Source organism: Equus przewalskii, chromosome 4 (genome assembly GCF_037783145.1).
Source record: "Equus przewalskii isolate Varuska chromosome 4, EquPr2, whole genome shotgun sequence".
Lineage (NCBI taxonomy): Eukaryota > Metazoa > Chordata > Mammalia > Perissodactyla > Equidae > Equus > Equus przewalskii.
Genome location: NC_091834.1, coordinates 41313256 through 41329296, shown reverse-complemented (window position 1 = coordinate 41329296; position 16041 = coordinate 41313256). Strand labels below are relative to the sequence as shown.

Here is a 16041-nt window from a genome sequence, read left to right as displayed (position 1 = left end):
GCCTCCCTCTCAGCTGCCTTTTCCTTCTCTCTGTTGTCTCTTCCTCTGGACGCTGGGAAAGTGTGTTAGCCTAGAAATCTCTAGCCCCCGAAGGAGAATATTAGGAGTGTGAGCCGGTCTTAGAATCAAAGAACTTGATGATAAACTTGAAAATAAAGGAAATTCTAAAAGCCAATACCAGCTTTGAAAGATAACTTTCAAAATCATCCTTTGTCTTTTATAAAGGCCTTAAAGTCTCTATGTGGCCTTTCTTTTCTGAAGAAAACTTTTGGAAACACACAGAGATATGAACAGAAACTGGTAAAGAAAGGGAGATATTAGGAAAAGTCTCCTGCCACTTAACTTTGTCTTTCTGGTTTGGTAAAGTGGAGGTGAGATTTTCAAAATACTCTAAAGTTGTCAATGGGAGCAAAAGCACTAGATTCAAATGTGTGCAGAATTCCTCTCCTTCCATTTTGTGTTAAAATGGCAGAGAAAATTAAGTATGTGGGAATGTGTATGTGTGTGTGTGTGCGTAGCTGTATTGACATATATTTCTGATAAGTTTTCCATTTAAACTCTGTGTAGTCACCTTAAAATATTGGCCTTAGGGCATTAACTTATAAAACAAATGTGTTTTGAAATGAGGAAACCATTAAGGTTGACGATTAATTTATGGTGAGTTTTTGTAATATTTAGTTAAGGTCACATGTGTTTAGCATATGACACAGACATTAGACTCAAAGCTTCTATGTTTCAAAACATATCAAAAGCAGTCCCTGACATCTTGTGCCCTTGTGGTACTCCACGGGTTTTTTTCCAAGTAGAAGAATTCCATATGACATCAGTGGTTATACTACTTCTATATACAATTACCTTGAATTGAATCCAAAATTCTGGCAAGGGCTTCTGAGAGATTTCTAAAATTCTTGTAAAAACTACAACTTCCAAGGAGATGGTAGAAATAGTTTTAAAATCCACTTTTGAAACATGCTAGGAAGAGGAACTGACAATTTGGTTCCTTGCTAAGTGGGAAGTGCTCATCCAGTACCCTGACCCTAGACCCAAACTCCCAGCTCATTGATGGGGAAGACAAGCTCAAAGATCCTACCTAACGCTGCCTGCATTTCTTTACTGGAGCCCTAGAGCCTAGGAACACGCTTTGTGATTTGGGGACAATCATTATGTAAATCTAATCTCCCTTTGAGAAGGCCTGATAACTCTTTGCTCCTGTATTTTTACTCCTAAAGGCTTAAGAGGTACATGTGGCCCAAGGGTTAATTCCCTTACATCTCTATTGGTAAACGTTTGTTCTTGGCCACCTAGAAGAGGAATACAAGGAGTGGCTCTCCTGAGCTCCCTAAGGGCAGGTGCATCCTGCCATTAGCTCTTAGGTGCATCCGTCTCTCTAGGTCTTTCAGCCCCTCTCTGTGTGCTGGTTCATCACAGAGAAAGCCGTGGCCTTCCCCAGAGCCTTGGAGCAGTTGAGCTAAGGTCAATCCTTGCACAAGGAAATCTCACCTGGCTTTTGGAGCACTCAAGGGACTTCTTCACCACCAAGTGGTTGGTATAAACCTGTGAGCAGAGAAGACTTGTTGGGTATTGTTGTTGTTATTATTATTGCATAGCACCTAAATATTATATTATATATTACCTAAATATTTCCAGAATATCATGGCATTTCAACAACTTCCTTATTTTATAGATAAGGAAATCAAGAACCAGAAACGTTGAACAACTTGCCTGTTTACAATGTAAACAGTTTTGATACTATATAGTGTTTGTTCATGAGAGGAGATTATGAATATGGATGAATGAATGAAAGACTAAACAGATGAATAAATCAGAGCAGAAAGAATGACTTGCCCTAATCTACAGATGCTCGGCCTCCAATGCTGTCCATCTTACAACTATCTCAGCACCATTTAGCATACAGTTGGATTGTTTCTCTTCCCATTCTAGCTTTTCCACTGTCAAGACTTACATTATGTAAATATTAAAGAGAAGCATAAACCTAAACCCAAAAGAGTTAAACATTATTCAAAAGCTTTAAATGTTTGAATATTATAAATACATGCTTTATTTGACAAAAGTGGCCCATAGTCATAAATTAAAATGCAAGTCTATGTGAAATTCCACTGTGTATCATTATTCTAAAAATGTTCCCAGCATCTGAATCACTCCTCTGTTCTCTGCAATGGCTCACATATGTGCACACCACCAACAGGCAGTAGTGAAACAGAGGAGCGATTCACACAGAGATGCATTAGGAATTTGTGGATTCCATCAGTGAACATAGACTGGACAAGAAACTCCATTTTGAACAGTGTCTGACAAGGAGAGCTGGCCTAGGATACAGGCTTAATGATAGCAAAGTTAAGGGTATGATTCCAAATTGGAGTTGAAGAAACCCACCTCCTACAATATGGCTGCAAAATTGCTTCAGGCAGGACAATCAGCTCAGAAACAGGACTAATTAAAGCCAGAGCCATATCAAATTTAAATGCTGAGCAACTTGACGGTTGGGCTACAGAAAAGGTCATATTTAAGACCAGGAAAACTCGACTAGGTGACTTTTCAAGGTTACTCCCCAGTTCAGTTCTATGCATGAGCTCTAAAATCAGGGTGGGACTCCCATCTCCTTATGACTTTCAGTATTGCTTTCATCTCTCCTTGCTGTTTTCCTAGCTCTGCATTTCTCTCCCTAGAAGTACATACATACCTTCTCCTCAGCCCTGGAGATACACTAAATCCTCTTAACATTCACCACCCACAACTCCATCAACGCATTTTTATTTTTAATCATGCAGACTGGAGGAACTTTCCCCGGTTGAAAATTATATTGAATATCAGTACAAGAGACTTCTCTTCTCCCTGTCATTAGGGGCAGTATCAATGTTTCTATTTTTAAGGTTTCTAACTCAGCTAAATAAGAACAACTCTTCTCCAATGAGACTCTTGGCACAGGGGCATCATTTGCTCATCTTTGATGAGCTGATTTTGAGAAAAGGAAGAAACAATCAATAACAAATCCCCCTAAATCCTAAAGCAAGCTTTTAAATAATCATGGATTTTGAGATACTACTGCTTTGGGGCGAATATTAAACTTCCAGGAGAGAAATGAATTCAAAGAATTGAAATTATTTTAAATATTTTAAAATTTAAAGCTTTAAAAATACTCTAAAGAAAATGATACCATGATTTGAATGTTTGTTTTCTGGTATCTTCTTACTTATTTCCTCATCCCCCTGATAAGTGTGCTGGTGATTGTTAATGTCTCCCTTTGCAAATTAAAGGGTGTCAGTGAAAAGTCACCGAGTGATATGAAAATGACCAGGCAATGATCAATATACATTATCAGTATCAGGTAGTCTCTCCATAAGCTTAGAAGAAGGCCTCTAAAATCTCCATTGACATCCTGGCAATCACAGTGAGGTATTCCAGAGTTACTAAGCCGGTATGTATGCTCATGACATAATTCATTCCAGAGGGCTGCTTATGTTTGTGGTATTTGGAGTCTATTAAGATATGTCTATAAGACAACTATTAAGTTATGTCTTAATTTTATTTAAAAGCCAGGAAGAAAGAAACATTAAGCAGCCACTAATCATCACTTTGACTTCTACCTTATTTTAAAACTCAGTCATTTGTTAGTTTTGTCATTTAGTAGAATCTTCAGAGTACCACTCCTTGGAAAATTCTTAAGAGGTTAATTCTTTTCATAGGAATTCACCTTGCTTTTTATTATCCTCAAAGTAGAAAAGCATGAAATCACTTTTAGAACAACTGTAACCTGCTTCCACAGTCCTCTCAAAGAATGACAAGGACTTAATTGGCGCAAACAAAGGGAAAAATAGTGATTAAAACCTTGTTAATGTGTACAGGGGGAGATGGTCTAATGGGCTGTTTGGTCTCTTAAGAGAATTGTCTCCTCAAATGCTGTTTTTAAATCTTATAAAATGTGGAAGGCGTTAGAGACTGTTTCCTTATCACAGCTCCACCTTGAAACCTCTGTCACTTCTTGGCTGTGTGACCTCAGCAAGTCATTTAGTCTCCCTGAGACTTAAACTCTTCATCTGTGATTTGGCTAATAGTGCCTACTTCACAGGGCTAGTCTGCAAAATTAATGGAACAATGTCTATAAAATACTTTTATGAATTGTAGCATACTAAAGTATTATTGGTAGGGGTAGTAGTCATAGTATGCATTACTCTCCCGAATCAAGTACTGAATGTTGTAGTATGGATAAAAAGAGAGAATAAGAATTTGTGTAGGTAGGAGATCTGGAACGAGACCAACAAAAACATTGGGGGCAACCACAAAACTGAGGAATGGCAATGGGGGGAAAATGGAAAGGGAAGCCTTAGGCAGCTGGGTACTTGTGCAAATTTTGTGGACCACTTAGGAAGCTCATAATGAGGATTTTTTTTTTTTCTCCTTGAGAGAGTGTGATTGACTCAGTGTAGGAAAAGGACTTTCACAGCCACACAGCCGTGGGCTCTGCATTAAGTAGCAGCTGGAAGAAAGTCTGTGGAAGTTAGCATCTTGCATCTAGCCCCAGCTAACACCAAGATGGGAGATGGGCTCTGGAGTCAGACCTGGGTTTGAATTGCTTCCGGGTGCACGGTTTTTGGCAAATCATGTATCCTTATCTGTTAGCCTTAGTTTCCTTATCTACAAAATGAAGTAAGTTGATAGGATCAGATGAGATAATAAATGAAAAGTACCTGCCACATAATACATTTAATACATGTTAATTATTATTTATTTTGTTATTAATTATGATAAATTTAATGGTAACCAAAGCAAAGATTTACCCATGAGAAAAAGAACAAATGTGATAGTATGTTTGCTTTCTTTTTTCTTTTAAAAAGTGAAAGGTTCAATGAATTATTACCAGGACGATCATAAGATTATGTATGATTTTAAAGGGGTTGAAATGAACCACTCTGCAAGGTTATGGTCTAAGTAAAACCTTCACTCAATCATTTGTTAAGTCCACATTTCAAGTACTGCAGATGGTCCTAAACTTGGTCGCGTCCTGTGAAAATGAAAGGAGTATCTCCATCTGGAATTCCTTTTGTGGGCCAGAAGGAAGTTGTAGGCAATCTGACTGGCTATTCTTTTTTGAGGGAGGGGAGGTAGGAGGGAGGGGTAGGGCTTAGGCTATGGTCTTATGAAACTGATGGATGTAGTTACGAATGGCAACTCCAGAATTTGCTTTCAGGTCTCGTCATTATCTCCTAATGCAAGGGCTCCCTCTGCAGGCTCCAATAACCCTCAGATCCTGTGTGGGAAGCTAAGTCCAGCTATGCAAGTACCTATTGCAATTCTTTTTATTTATGAATGTCACTCTGTCCACTGACAAGTAAACTGCATATCTGAAAATATCATGGTGAACTCACTTCTTAGGTATCACTGGTGCTGCATTGTGGCAGAACCAGTGCTGTCAAGTGGTGAAGTGAGTCCTGACCACAGTCCGCTTGTACACATTCACCCGGTGTTGTGGCCTACGTGGACATGTGGCCCATGGAACAAAAGACACAATATATTTTCAAGACCCCATCACAATAGAGAGAAACTATGTCTGTGGCTTCACACAGCTTATTAAGTGCCTGATATTCCCATCTATTGAAAAGTATGGTACATATACACAAAGAAACAACCCTGATATGTTATAGACTAACTCTAACATCTGCAGAATATGTTAAGACTTGGTTTAAAGTCTATCAGATTCATAAATGCATATATTGGATTATATACACATAGGTCAAAAGATACAAAAGAGATTTTGATAGGTAAAACACAGCTGTATGTCAACAATTATATGGATAAGAATGGACAACTTGATCGAGGTAACACTGCAGTACCACAGATGATGTGGGATCACCCCCTTGAAGCTCATTGGCTAAGGTTCACATATACAGAGGGCAATAAGGTGTCCACAGGGTCAGCTATCCTATTGCTTTTCACCTTCAGACACTCCTTAATGGTGAGAGTTAGTGAGAATGAATAAGAGAGAAAATGAATAGCAATAATCAACATTGACAAGGCTGGCCTAATGTAAACTCAAAACTTATTTCAACTGTTTTTCCTATTTGCTTTCCCATCTGGATTGGTTGTATGTGTGTGTGAGCATGCACATTAGTATGATTAATATTAATTGAGAAGGGATTTTAACTAAAATCATCACAAGAAAAGTATCGCAAATTAAATAGTAGAGTGTCAAATTCTTTCTTAAAAAAATACTGCTGTGTAAACAACATCTCCATCTTCTTGCCATATCCTTAATTTTTGAAAATTATGCAACACTGTGTATCTACTAAGAATACATGAAACACATGTAAGTTCTACTAATGATGTTGAATCTACCTGTGTGCTCTCCCTTTCGCTCATCTTTCCATCTTTTAAATCTTGTCTTCTTCTCTGTACTGAGGAGGAACATCACAGCAACCTTTCCCTTCCCTCACTGGTGAGATTTTTATTGGGTCTTGTTCATGGATTTAAAAAAATATTTTATTAAAAACATTGTCAAAATTATTCAGCATATACAAAAGTAGAAAGACTAGTAGAATGAACTCCCATTTACCCGTCAGATTTCTTCAACAATGATCAACATGTGGTGAGTCTTTATCTGTGTGCCCCACTCCTCACTTCCCCTCCCCACACTGCATTATTCTGAAGCAAATCCCAAACATGACCATATGAAACTTTAGCATTTGTCTGTTTGATATGAGCTCTTTTTTTAAAAAACATAACTGCAGTACTGTTAGCAAACCTAAAAAAATATTAACAACAATTCCTTAGTATCGTCAAATTTCCAGCGTTCAAATTTCCCAGTTTGTCTGATAAATTTGTTGCTTGGTTTGTTTGAATTGGAATCTAAATGATGTCCAATCATTGAACTCGATTGAGATGTCCCTTAATCTCTTTTAAAATCAAAGGTTACTCACCTTTTGTTTTGTCCTTGCGCTGTCTTTGTGGATGGGTTCTTTGTCCTCGAGGATTTTGCTGATGGTATCCTATGGTGGTGTTCAACCTGTTTCTCCATCCTCTGTATATCTTTTTCTTTCTTTTGTAAACTGGCAGTTAGACCTAGAGACCTGCCCAGATACAGGTTCAGTTTTTCTCAGCCAGAATACTCATAGGTGGGACTGTGTGCTCCCCATTGCATCACATTAGGTGTCAGGCCATATTTTTTCTAACCTCATCGTGGAAGGGCAGAGGTGAACAGAAACACAAAAGAAGGGGCCATTGTATCTGGGGTGAGGTTGAGGGGGCCAGGCAAAGAAGATAATTATTTTTGATAAAACATTTAACGATTCTGGGTAAAATCTATTTAACTATGTTTACCTATGTTCCCTTTTGTTGGAGGATATCAAAATGTAGCAAGTGTGTGAATCAGTCAGGTCTAGTTGGAGACCCACACTCAGTGAATTTATAGGTCTCCCCTTTAAAGGTACTTCAGAGTTAGTCAAGAGAGATAACAGAAATGTATATGGTACAGGACAAGTTCATGTTCACTACTTGGAGCTCTTGATGATAGGAGTGATCATTTGAGCTGGGAGAAACTGGGGTCACTGAAAGCTGGGAGTTAGAAGGAGAGAGGTGTTAAAGAGAGAATTAGTACCTATGGTCTGAACAGCAGTTGATTATTAAGTGGAAGAGATGGAGACAGAAGACCAGAATCATAAAAGTGGCCTGTAAGCAAAAAGGAAATATGTAATTATGAAAGTAGAGATTAAGAGAATTGTCAGTGATAAAGTCTAAAAATGTTCCCCATTCTTTTAAGGTCTTGTTTTCTCTAGAAATATTTTACAGTTTGTAAGTAGAAAATAAAGTTAAGTAAAAGATGGGCAGTTTTTCTAGATAAACAGTTTCATCATTTCTGATAATCCTGATTTCAATTCTGATTTTTGCACTGTTAAAAATTATAAGCTATTTAGCTCCTAACAGGATGTGGACAGAACAAGACAAAAGAGGCAAAGAACTTGGGAGTTCTAGGTTCAAAACTTGGCTCTGGCTCTGTTTTTTTTTCTTTATAACTTCGTTGAGGCATATTTTATGTATCATAGAATTCACCCATTTCAAGTGCACAATTCAATGATATTTTTAGTAAATTTACCAGTTTGTACAGCAATCATCACAAATCAGTTTTAGAGCATTTTCATCCCCCCAGTAAGATCCCTCAGGCCCATTTACAATTAATCATCATTTTCAGTTCCTGTTCCTGGCCCCAGGTAACCACGGATTTACTTTCTTGTCTCCATAGATTTGCCTTTTCTGGACATTTTGTATAAACGGAATCAAATAATATGTGGTCTCATAGTCTGGCTTCTTTCATTGAGAATAATGTTTTTGAGGTTCATCCATGTTGTGGGATGTAGCTGGAGTGCTTTCCTTTTTATTGCTGAATGACCACATTTTGTCTATCTGTTTACCACTGAAGGACACTTAGGTTGTTTCCAGTTTTGGGCTATTATGAAGAATTCTACTCAGAGCATTTGTATGCAAGTCTTTGTGTGGACATATGTTTTCATTTTCCTTGGGTGTATGGATAGCAGTGAAATTAGTAGATCATATGGTAAATTTATCTTGAACTTTCTATGAAATTGGAAGACTGTTTTTCAAAGTGGCTGCACTAGCAACATATGAGGGTTCCTCTTTCTCCAAATCCTAGTAGCCCTGCCTTTCAATGGCCATGCAGCTTAGGACAAACTTTGGTTTCCTCTTTAATAAAACAGGTGGGGTGGGGAGTTAACATTTACCAAGTGTCTACTCCACGCTAGACTCTGTGATAGAATCATTCACATTCTTTGTCTTACTTTATTGTCATCTCCATGAACTGTAGGTGTGATTTTCCATGTATCTGATGAATTTACTGAGGTTCAGAGAAGTTGGGTAAGTTAGTCATCATTGTGATATAGGATTGTTGTGAATACTAAATTATGTCAAACAACATATATGAATGTGCATAGCATAGGGTTGGGAACATAGAAGGTGGCTGATGAACAGATTTTCATTTCTCTGCTCTTCCCATCATTCATATCTCAAATAGGTTGAACCACGGGGTCTGACATACCCTAATCAGGTCTCACCACTTTTCTGGTGATAGTTGCCTGTTATGAAACTGTCCCACTTTGGAGAATCTGAAAAGCTTCATAGAACTTACTCTGCAGTCACAGTTGCTCTAGTGGCAAACATATCATAGAGCCAATCCCTAATCTAATAAGAGCAACTAGTTCAGGATGGAGTTGCATCTTTTAATGCTCGCTTTTTATTCTTGTTTCTTCTTTCTCCCTCTATTCACAATGGCGGTAATTACTTTTCCAAATTCCACAGAAAGGAATTCTGAAAAAAGTATATTAAGGTTGACAAGAAGTTAGTGGACTTGATTGCTTTGAAATGGACCTATATCAGTTGACTTGAATGTTGCATCAATGACAATAAGAAATGAAAATGAAAGGAGATAACACTCTCTTTGTCAAGTATAGCAAGGTAATCTGGGAAAACAGGGCTTAATCAATCTCTTAGTCAAATTCAAGTGTTTGGGATCTTAAAATATGTTTTTAGACTATGAAAATTCATATGAAATATTTTTAATATGGATTATGAAATTCTATATGAAGTATTATACAATGTAAAGTTTTTTTTTCAAAATCAGTAACTTTTCAATCATTGTATCTTTTCAGGGAGAGCCTGGTGTCAGAGGCCCTCCGGGCCCAACTGGGCCTCGTGGCATAGGAACCCAAGGGCCAAAGGTGAGTCCTCAGGTCTGGTACCCCAAGGGGCAGGTACCCTCAGTGACAACCAAGTAAACATTAACTTCATATTAAGTAAGTGTTCATTTTGGTGTTGACTTATTTTTTCTTGATTGCTGATGAAAAGTCTTATTTTCTTATATCATGTGAACTTTCCGTAGAATAGAATATTTAAGTTGATAAAGCCTTTCACTTCCCCCAAGTAAATTAAAAAGTCAGTGTCTCTTAAGAAAGTGTTATAAAGTACTCAAAATATTTCCAGTTTCCTTAGAGGCTGTGCCATCGTTAAGAAGCACATCCTTACTTTGGCCAGAGGGGCCTCAGGTGGCTTTTTAATGGAATGTCAGCTGATGCCTCTATTGTGTCACGTGTGCGGGGCCGTGTGCAGGGCCTCATCGCAGGGCTCTAGATTTATTGCCCCAGGGAAGGTAAGAGGAGCTTCCTTTGGTTCTCTTTGCTTTCATTTCTAGTTCTCTTCCTTTTGTCACCTCCAATTTGGTGCTTATTCGTCCTTTTATTATTTTAATCCAGTATTTCTTAATGAAGGAGATTCTGTTCTCCCTCCTTGCCCCAGGGGGACATTTGGCAATGTCTGAAATCACTTTTTGGGTGTCACAATTGGGGAGGGAGTGCTACTGGCATCTAGCGGGTACAGGCAAGGGATGATCCTAAACATCCTACAGGGCACAGGACAGCCTCCCATAATAAGGAATTATCCAGCTCAAATTGTCCATAGTACTGAGGTTGGGAAGCCCTGTTCTAACTGTCCATTCACTTGCTCAACAAGTATTTCTTTGATTTGTGGAAAAAGTAAGGTAAAGGGGTACCAGGTATGTTATTGGGAAACAGGTGTCAATGAGCCATGTATCACCAGTTCAAATTTCAAACAGGTGTATTCACACCCAAAATGCACAGAAGTGAATTAGAACTCCATTATCAGAGAGGCAAGAGAAAAGGCTTTATGAGTCAGATTTTACTACAGATTCCAGAATTACCAAGATTCTTAGTTTATCCTCTTTTTGTCCATCAACTCCGTTTTGGCAATAGGCTATTTATTTTTATTTATTTATTTATTTATTTTTGAGGAAGATCAGCCCTGAGCTAACATCTGCTGCCAATCCTCCTCTTTTTGCTGAGGAAGACTGGCCCTGAGCTAACATCCGTGCCCATCTTCCTCTACTTTATATGTGGGACGCCTACCACAGCATGGCCTGCCATGCGGTGCCATGTCCGCACCTGTGATCTGAACTGGTGAACCCCGGGCCGCCGAAACAGAACGTGCACACTTAACCGCTGTGCCACCGGGCCGGCCCAGCAATGGGCAATTTATTAACCTTGTAGATCACTTTATGGATACAGGTCTGCCAAGATGTTAGTAATTATCACTGGGTGAGAGGATGAGGGGTCTATTTTTTCTTTTTCATTGTCATCTTTATTCTAATTTTTTTTTTTGTAATGAGCAGGTATTCCTCTTACAATCAGAAAAAATAAAGCTTTTTTCCATACTGGGAAGAAAAAGACTGACTTATACAGTAACTTATATTAACCCAGCATTTCTCAAAGCTTGTTCCATCAGATATTAATTTGGGAACTTCTGGGGTAAACAAAGTTAAACTAATCTCTTTATTGTGGGACTTCTTAGAGGCTTTAACATGTTAATATGTACTAGGGATCTCCAAGGAGAGGCCCATACCGTGGTGTAGAACATTTTCCAATCTCATTTAACCACACAAGTCTTTCCTCAAGAAACATGTGGTCAACTTATGCTTTAAGGAACACATACTGGGAAATGATGCACTTTTTGCTTCATTTACATATGTTCTTAAAAATTCAACACTGATCCACTGAATCTTTAACAGCAACCTGAATGAATTAGCACTCCATCTTGGAATGGAGCAACATATTCAAAGATGCATAGAATTGCGTGTGAGCGGTCTTCATACCCCTGGGTCTTCCAGGAGTAGGTGTTAGGGCAGCTAGAGGAGCCTAAGCAGACAAGGTTACCAGGCCAACACTTCTGCTCATGCCAAGCAGCTACTCCTTACCTCTTTATTTATATTTGGATTATACATATGATTTTTGCAAAGAATTCTGTGGCTTAAACATTTTAGAAAAAACACTGCTTTATATAAAATATGATACAGCTTGTGAGCAGCATGGATGTAGGTCCTGATCAGACCGAAGTAAGAATGAAGCCAAGAGCAGGAAAATGTTGTTTCTTTTTAAATGTTCTTACACTTCTCTTCTACTTCTCTCCATCTTCCAACAGGGAGATATTGGGCAGAAAGGCTTACCTGGGCCTCCGGGCCCCCCTGGCTATGGATTACAAGGAACTAAAGTAAGTGAATATGATGGTGCTGGGGTCACCTCTCAATCCACTAGGGTGGTGGAGAAAAGAGGTTGGGGATGATATAAAATATGACCATTATGAAATGAATTTAATGCAAGCTTAGCAGTTAAAATTGCATCCAGTATTAAGAGATACCATCCAGGAGTATAAAAATGGTGTAAGTACATTTCTTTCAGGAACACTAAACAGTACATAAATTGCTTGGTGAAAAATTTAACTGTTACAGTGGTTTTTCGTTCTTGCTGGTTTCTGAGCTGAGTGGAGAATTTATGCCCAGCTGCACGGTCCCTCTATCTCCCTTACTTTCCTCACCTGTATCCTCCATTCTTAGCCCAAGTCTTCTCAGTCTTAGCTTCCAATGGAATTGCCCGGGGAGCTTTTGAATAACACTGATGCTCTACCCCAGAAAAACAAAATCTGAATCTTTGGAGGTAGAGCTTGAGTATATGGGTTTACAAGGCTCCCAGGTGATTCTCCTGAGCATCCAGGGTGAGAACCACGACTCTAAGCCCTGAATCTGTGTTATTGGAATTCATGGTCGTTGCATTCTGCTTTATTTCTTTCTTAGCAGCAACAAGCCTATCTAGCAAGGTGAGACTCCCAGGGTCTCCTATGTCTCAGTAGACAAAATTTAGCATCTTAATGTTGCTATGTCATTTCAAACAATTCCCCTTCTACTCTCATACATTGATTTATTGATTTTTAGTTTTTATTTTTTACTGGCTCACTCTCATGCTAAATAAACTGTTGTTTTTACCACGGTTAGGCTTCGAAATGGAGTAACTCACCCTGAGTAATTGATAGTGACCCTAGAAAAGTGGAAACATTCAAAATAAACTCTTTTTAAAATAGCAGAATTTCTTGTTAAGTAGGAGCTTAAGATAATGTGAAACTCCTGTGTTAAACTGCCTACTCCTGTCTAGAGAGTGAGTTTAGTCAAGAGTAAAACTCAGGGAACCTGTGTTAAATCTTCCACTCTATCACGCAATGTCTAGGGCTTCCGCCACAGATCTTTTAAATAACAATTGTTCATCTGTCGGGCTGAGTATCCAAGCAAAGTTCAGATAGTTAACATGTTGCCAATAGTACAAGAGCACTGGAAAATACAGCAAAAGCGTGCTTCCTTGTAACACCATCACTCTCATACTTAATCTTTAAATTCTGTATTTGAAAGATGGTAACGCTCTACAGATGGTTTTCCATGAGTTCCTTATTCACATAGAAGCATCTTGGGTTGAACTTAATTAATCTTCACTAGCTCTGACTCACCTGGTGTCCTGCCCTTTCTTATGTGCTCTGGGTTATGCCATGTTTGAAGTCTGTCCCGAGTGAAACTATGGTGTGAAGCCTACTGTCATAGGGAAAGAGCCAAAATTAAAACTGCCACATATCTCGTGCTATCAGAAGTGGGATAAGCTTTTCCTCCACTGGGGGCTGGGGCCTGATACTACTTGGCAGTGAGCCTTGACCAAGGCTGCCTCATAAAACCTCTCTAGACATGTTGGATTGCGTGGCATCCTGTTGGTAGCAGGACAAAAGTATTTCCCTCAGGACTCTCACCTCATCACTTCAAAATGGAGGAAGCTAAAAGATCGAGTTGGTGGTATTCCTCTGAGTCAGTTTAAGGCTACATGATCAGGCTGGCCCCATGGCCAAGTGGTTAAGTTCACGTGGTCTGGTTTGGTGGCCCAGGGTTTCACCGGTTCGGATCCTGGGTGTGGACCTAGCACTGCTCGTCAAGCTGTGCTGAGGCGGTGTCCCACATAGCACAACTAGAAGGACCTACAACTAATATATACAACTATCTACTGGAGGTCACTGGGGAGAAAGAAAAAAAAAGATTGGCAACAGATGTTCACTCAAGTGCCAATCTTAAAAAAAAAGAAAAGAAAGGCTACATCATCAGTGAAATTTCATTTCTTACATTCATTTGTTGACTTATATCCCACCTCTTTCTAAAAACCATTTGAATCAGTGAAACTTGCTTCTGTTGATATGTCTGTTGGTAAGTCTTTAATGAAAGCCCTTGTTGCTGTTAACCTTTAACATTGGGGCCCGATCCATGCCCTGTCCCTATGCCATCACAATCATGGGGAAAATAAGGGCTCACCCTGCAAACACTGAGGTGATTTGCTCCAGCACCACCTAACTTTGTTGCTGGAATATTGTCTCTTCTGTCAGTCACTCAACCAACCAACCAACCAACCAGCCAACCAACCAAGCAACACTGATTGAGCACCATCTATGTCAGGCAAAATAAGCCAAGCACAATATAAAATGGTGAACAAAAAGAAATGAATTTAATCCTCATGCAGTGTATAGGCTATAAAACAATCACAGTGAGCTCCAGAGAGTATGGAGAGTGGCACAATGGAATGAATTGGGCCTCCAGTAGGCCACAGTAATGAATTTGGTCTTAATCCTGAGCAATTGAAAGTCAGGGAAGGGTGACGTGATCGGTCAAGTATTTAGAAAAGACTCACTCTTTCTACCATCTACAGAAGGGATGGGCATGCCTAGAAGGAATGTGGGGCTGTCCTTCCTATGCCTCGATGCATTCTCCTGATTCTCCATGTAGAACAGTATGATCTTCTGGAAACCTCCTCCTCCTGCCTTTCCTGGGGCTCTGGGACCACCCAGGATGCTTCTGTGCTAGCCCTGGTCCTGGGAAACCCTGAAAACATGATGGGCTCACTCCCCTTGGACACCACCACAATCTCCTGCCATTTCTTTGCAGTCCCCACTGTGGCCCAGCTGGCTCCATGCTGCAGTGAAGCTCCAGCTCCTTCAGTGACCTCAGTGCTTTTTCCCAACCACAACTATCTATTGATTGTATGGATGAAATGGGACTGTGTCTCTTTGGTCCCGAAGTGGCCTCCATCTTTCAGGTTCATGGCATAGGCCAGGTTATATGATGCCACCATCTTGTCCCACTGTGAGCCTCCAGCACTGACCATTCCCCTAGACATAGACTCTAGATATGCCAATAGTCCCCCAGATTAAGTCAGGAGGCAGACAGGATGGGGCTGAGTCTTGAGTGATTCCTTGATATGTCAACTAGCCCTTGAGGGGCCAGCCCTTATAGGGGCCAGGAGGGATGTAATGAGAGGGTAGGACACCCAGGTTAAAAAGCCAAATACAGGAATAGACAGAAATGGCTTCCGTCTACTCTTCATTTCTACCCAAGAGTCATGCCAATTCTCTTCCCATCTTTGTTCAAGTCATTCAGTGTCCTGATCATCCCTGATATTCCTATAGTATTTCTTCTCAGAGAATCAGGAAGTCTTTATAAAAATAAGATTCCTGGTGGCCCTCCATGACTTTAGGAGTTTCTGAGGTAGGTTTGTGGACTGGGGCTATAACTACTGCTATTTACAACCTTTTATTCATTAAGAGAATGAACTTTCATGCTGCTGGCTTCCATTCTTTGTTTAGGCCTGAACATAACTGATCCAACACTGTCTGAGGGAACTCTTCTGTAGTTAGGCCGTGGCAAAGGATGAGCTAACTAATATTTCAGGCCTAGCCTGTTTGTTATCAGTGTGAAAAAATAGCCTCAGTGACGTGCTGGGGGAATCTGGTAAACACTATCTGGCAGAAATCCCAATGCCTCCAAAGCTGACAAATAGTGATGATCGCAGTGATCCCATGTCACAGAGCTAACAAATCAACCTCTGAGACATCTGGGGCCCAGAAATGGAAGGAAACTCAGTTCAAATGACCTTTCCCTTCTATCTGTATTCTAACCTCAGTGGTGTGATGGAAAGAGAATGAGCTTTAGAGCCACTCTGACCTTGACCTAAATCCCTCTGGTTGTGTAAGCTTGGACAAATCATTTATCTTTGTTGAACCTTAGCTCACTTATCTTTAAAATGTGGATAATAAAGCATTTTACAAGGTGTTGTAAAGACGAAATTGTACAAAGTAACTAGTATACAATAGTGGGTATTC

General features: G+C 39.6%; 1 protein-coding gene across 7 annotated transcripts in view; it reads left to right on the top strand.

The window, feature by feature from the left end:
• Positions 1-16041, top strand: part of COL28A1 (collagen type XXVIII alpha 1 chain) — a 179590-nt gene that overhangs the window by 97399 nt on the left and 66150 nt on the right. For all 7 annotated transcript variants that reach the window (XM_070615699.1, XM_070615698.1, XM_070615701.1 and 4 more), the window contains 2 exons: positions 9672-9740; positions 12010-12078. In XM_070615699.1, the coding sequence (XP_070471800.1) occupies positions 9672-9740; positions 12010-12078 (138 nt within the window). The remainder of the gene's footprint in view (positions 1-9671; positions 9741-12009; positions 12079-16041) is intronic.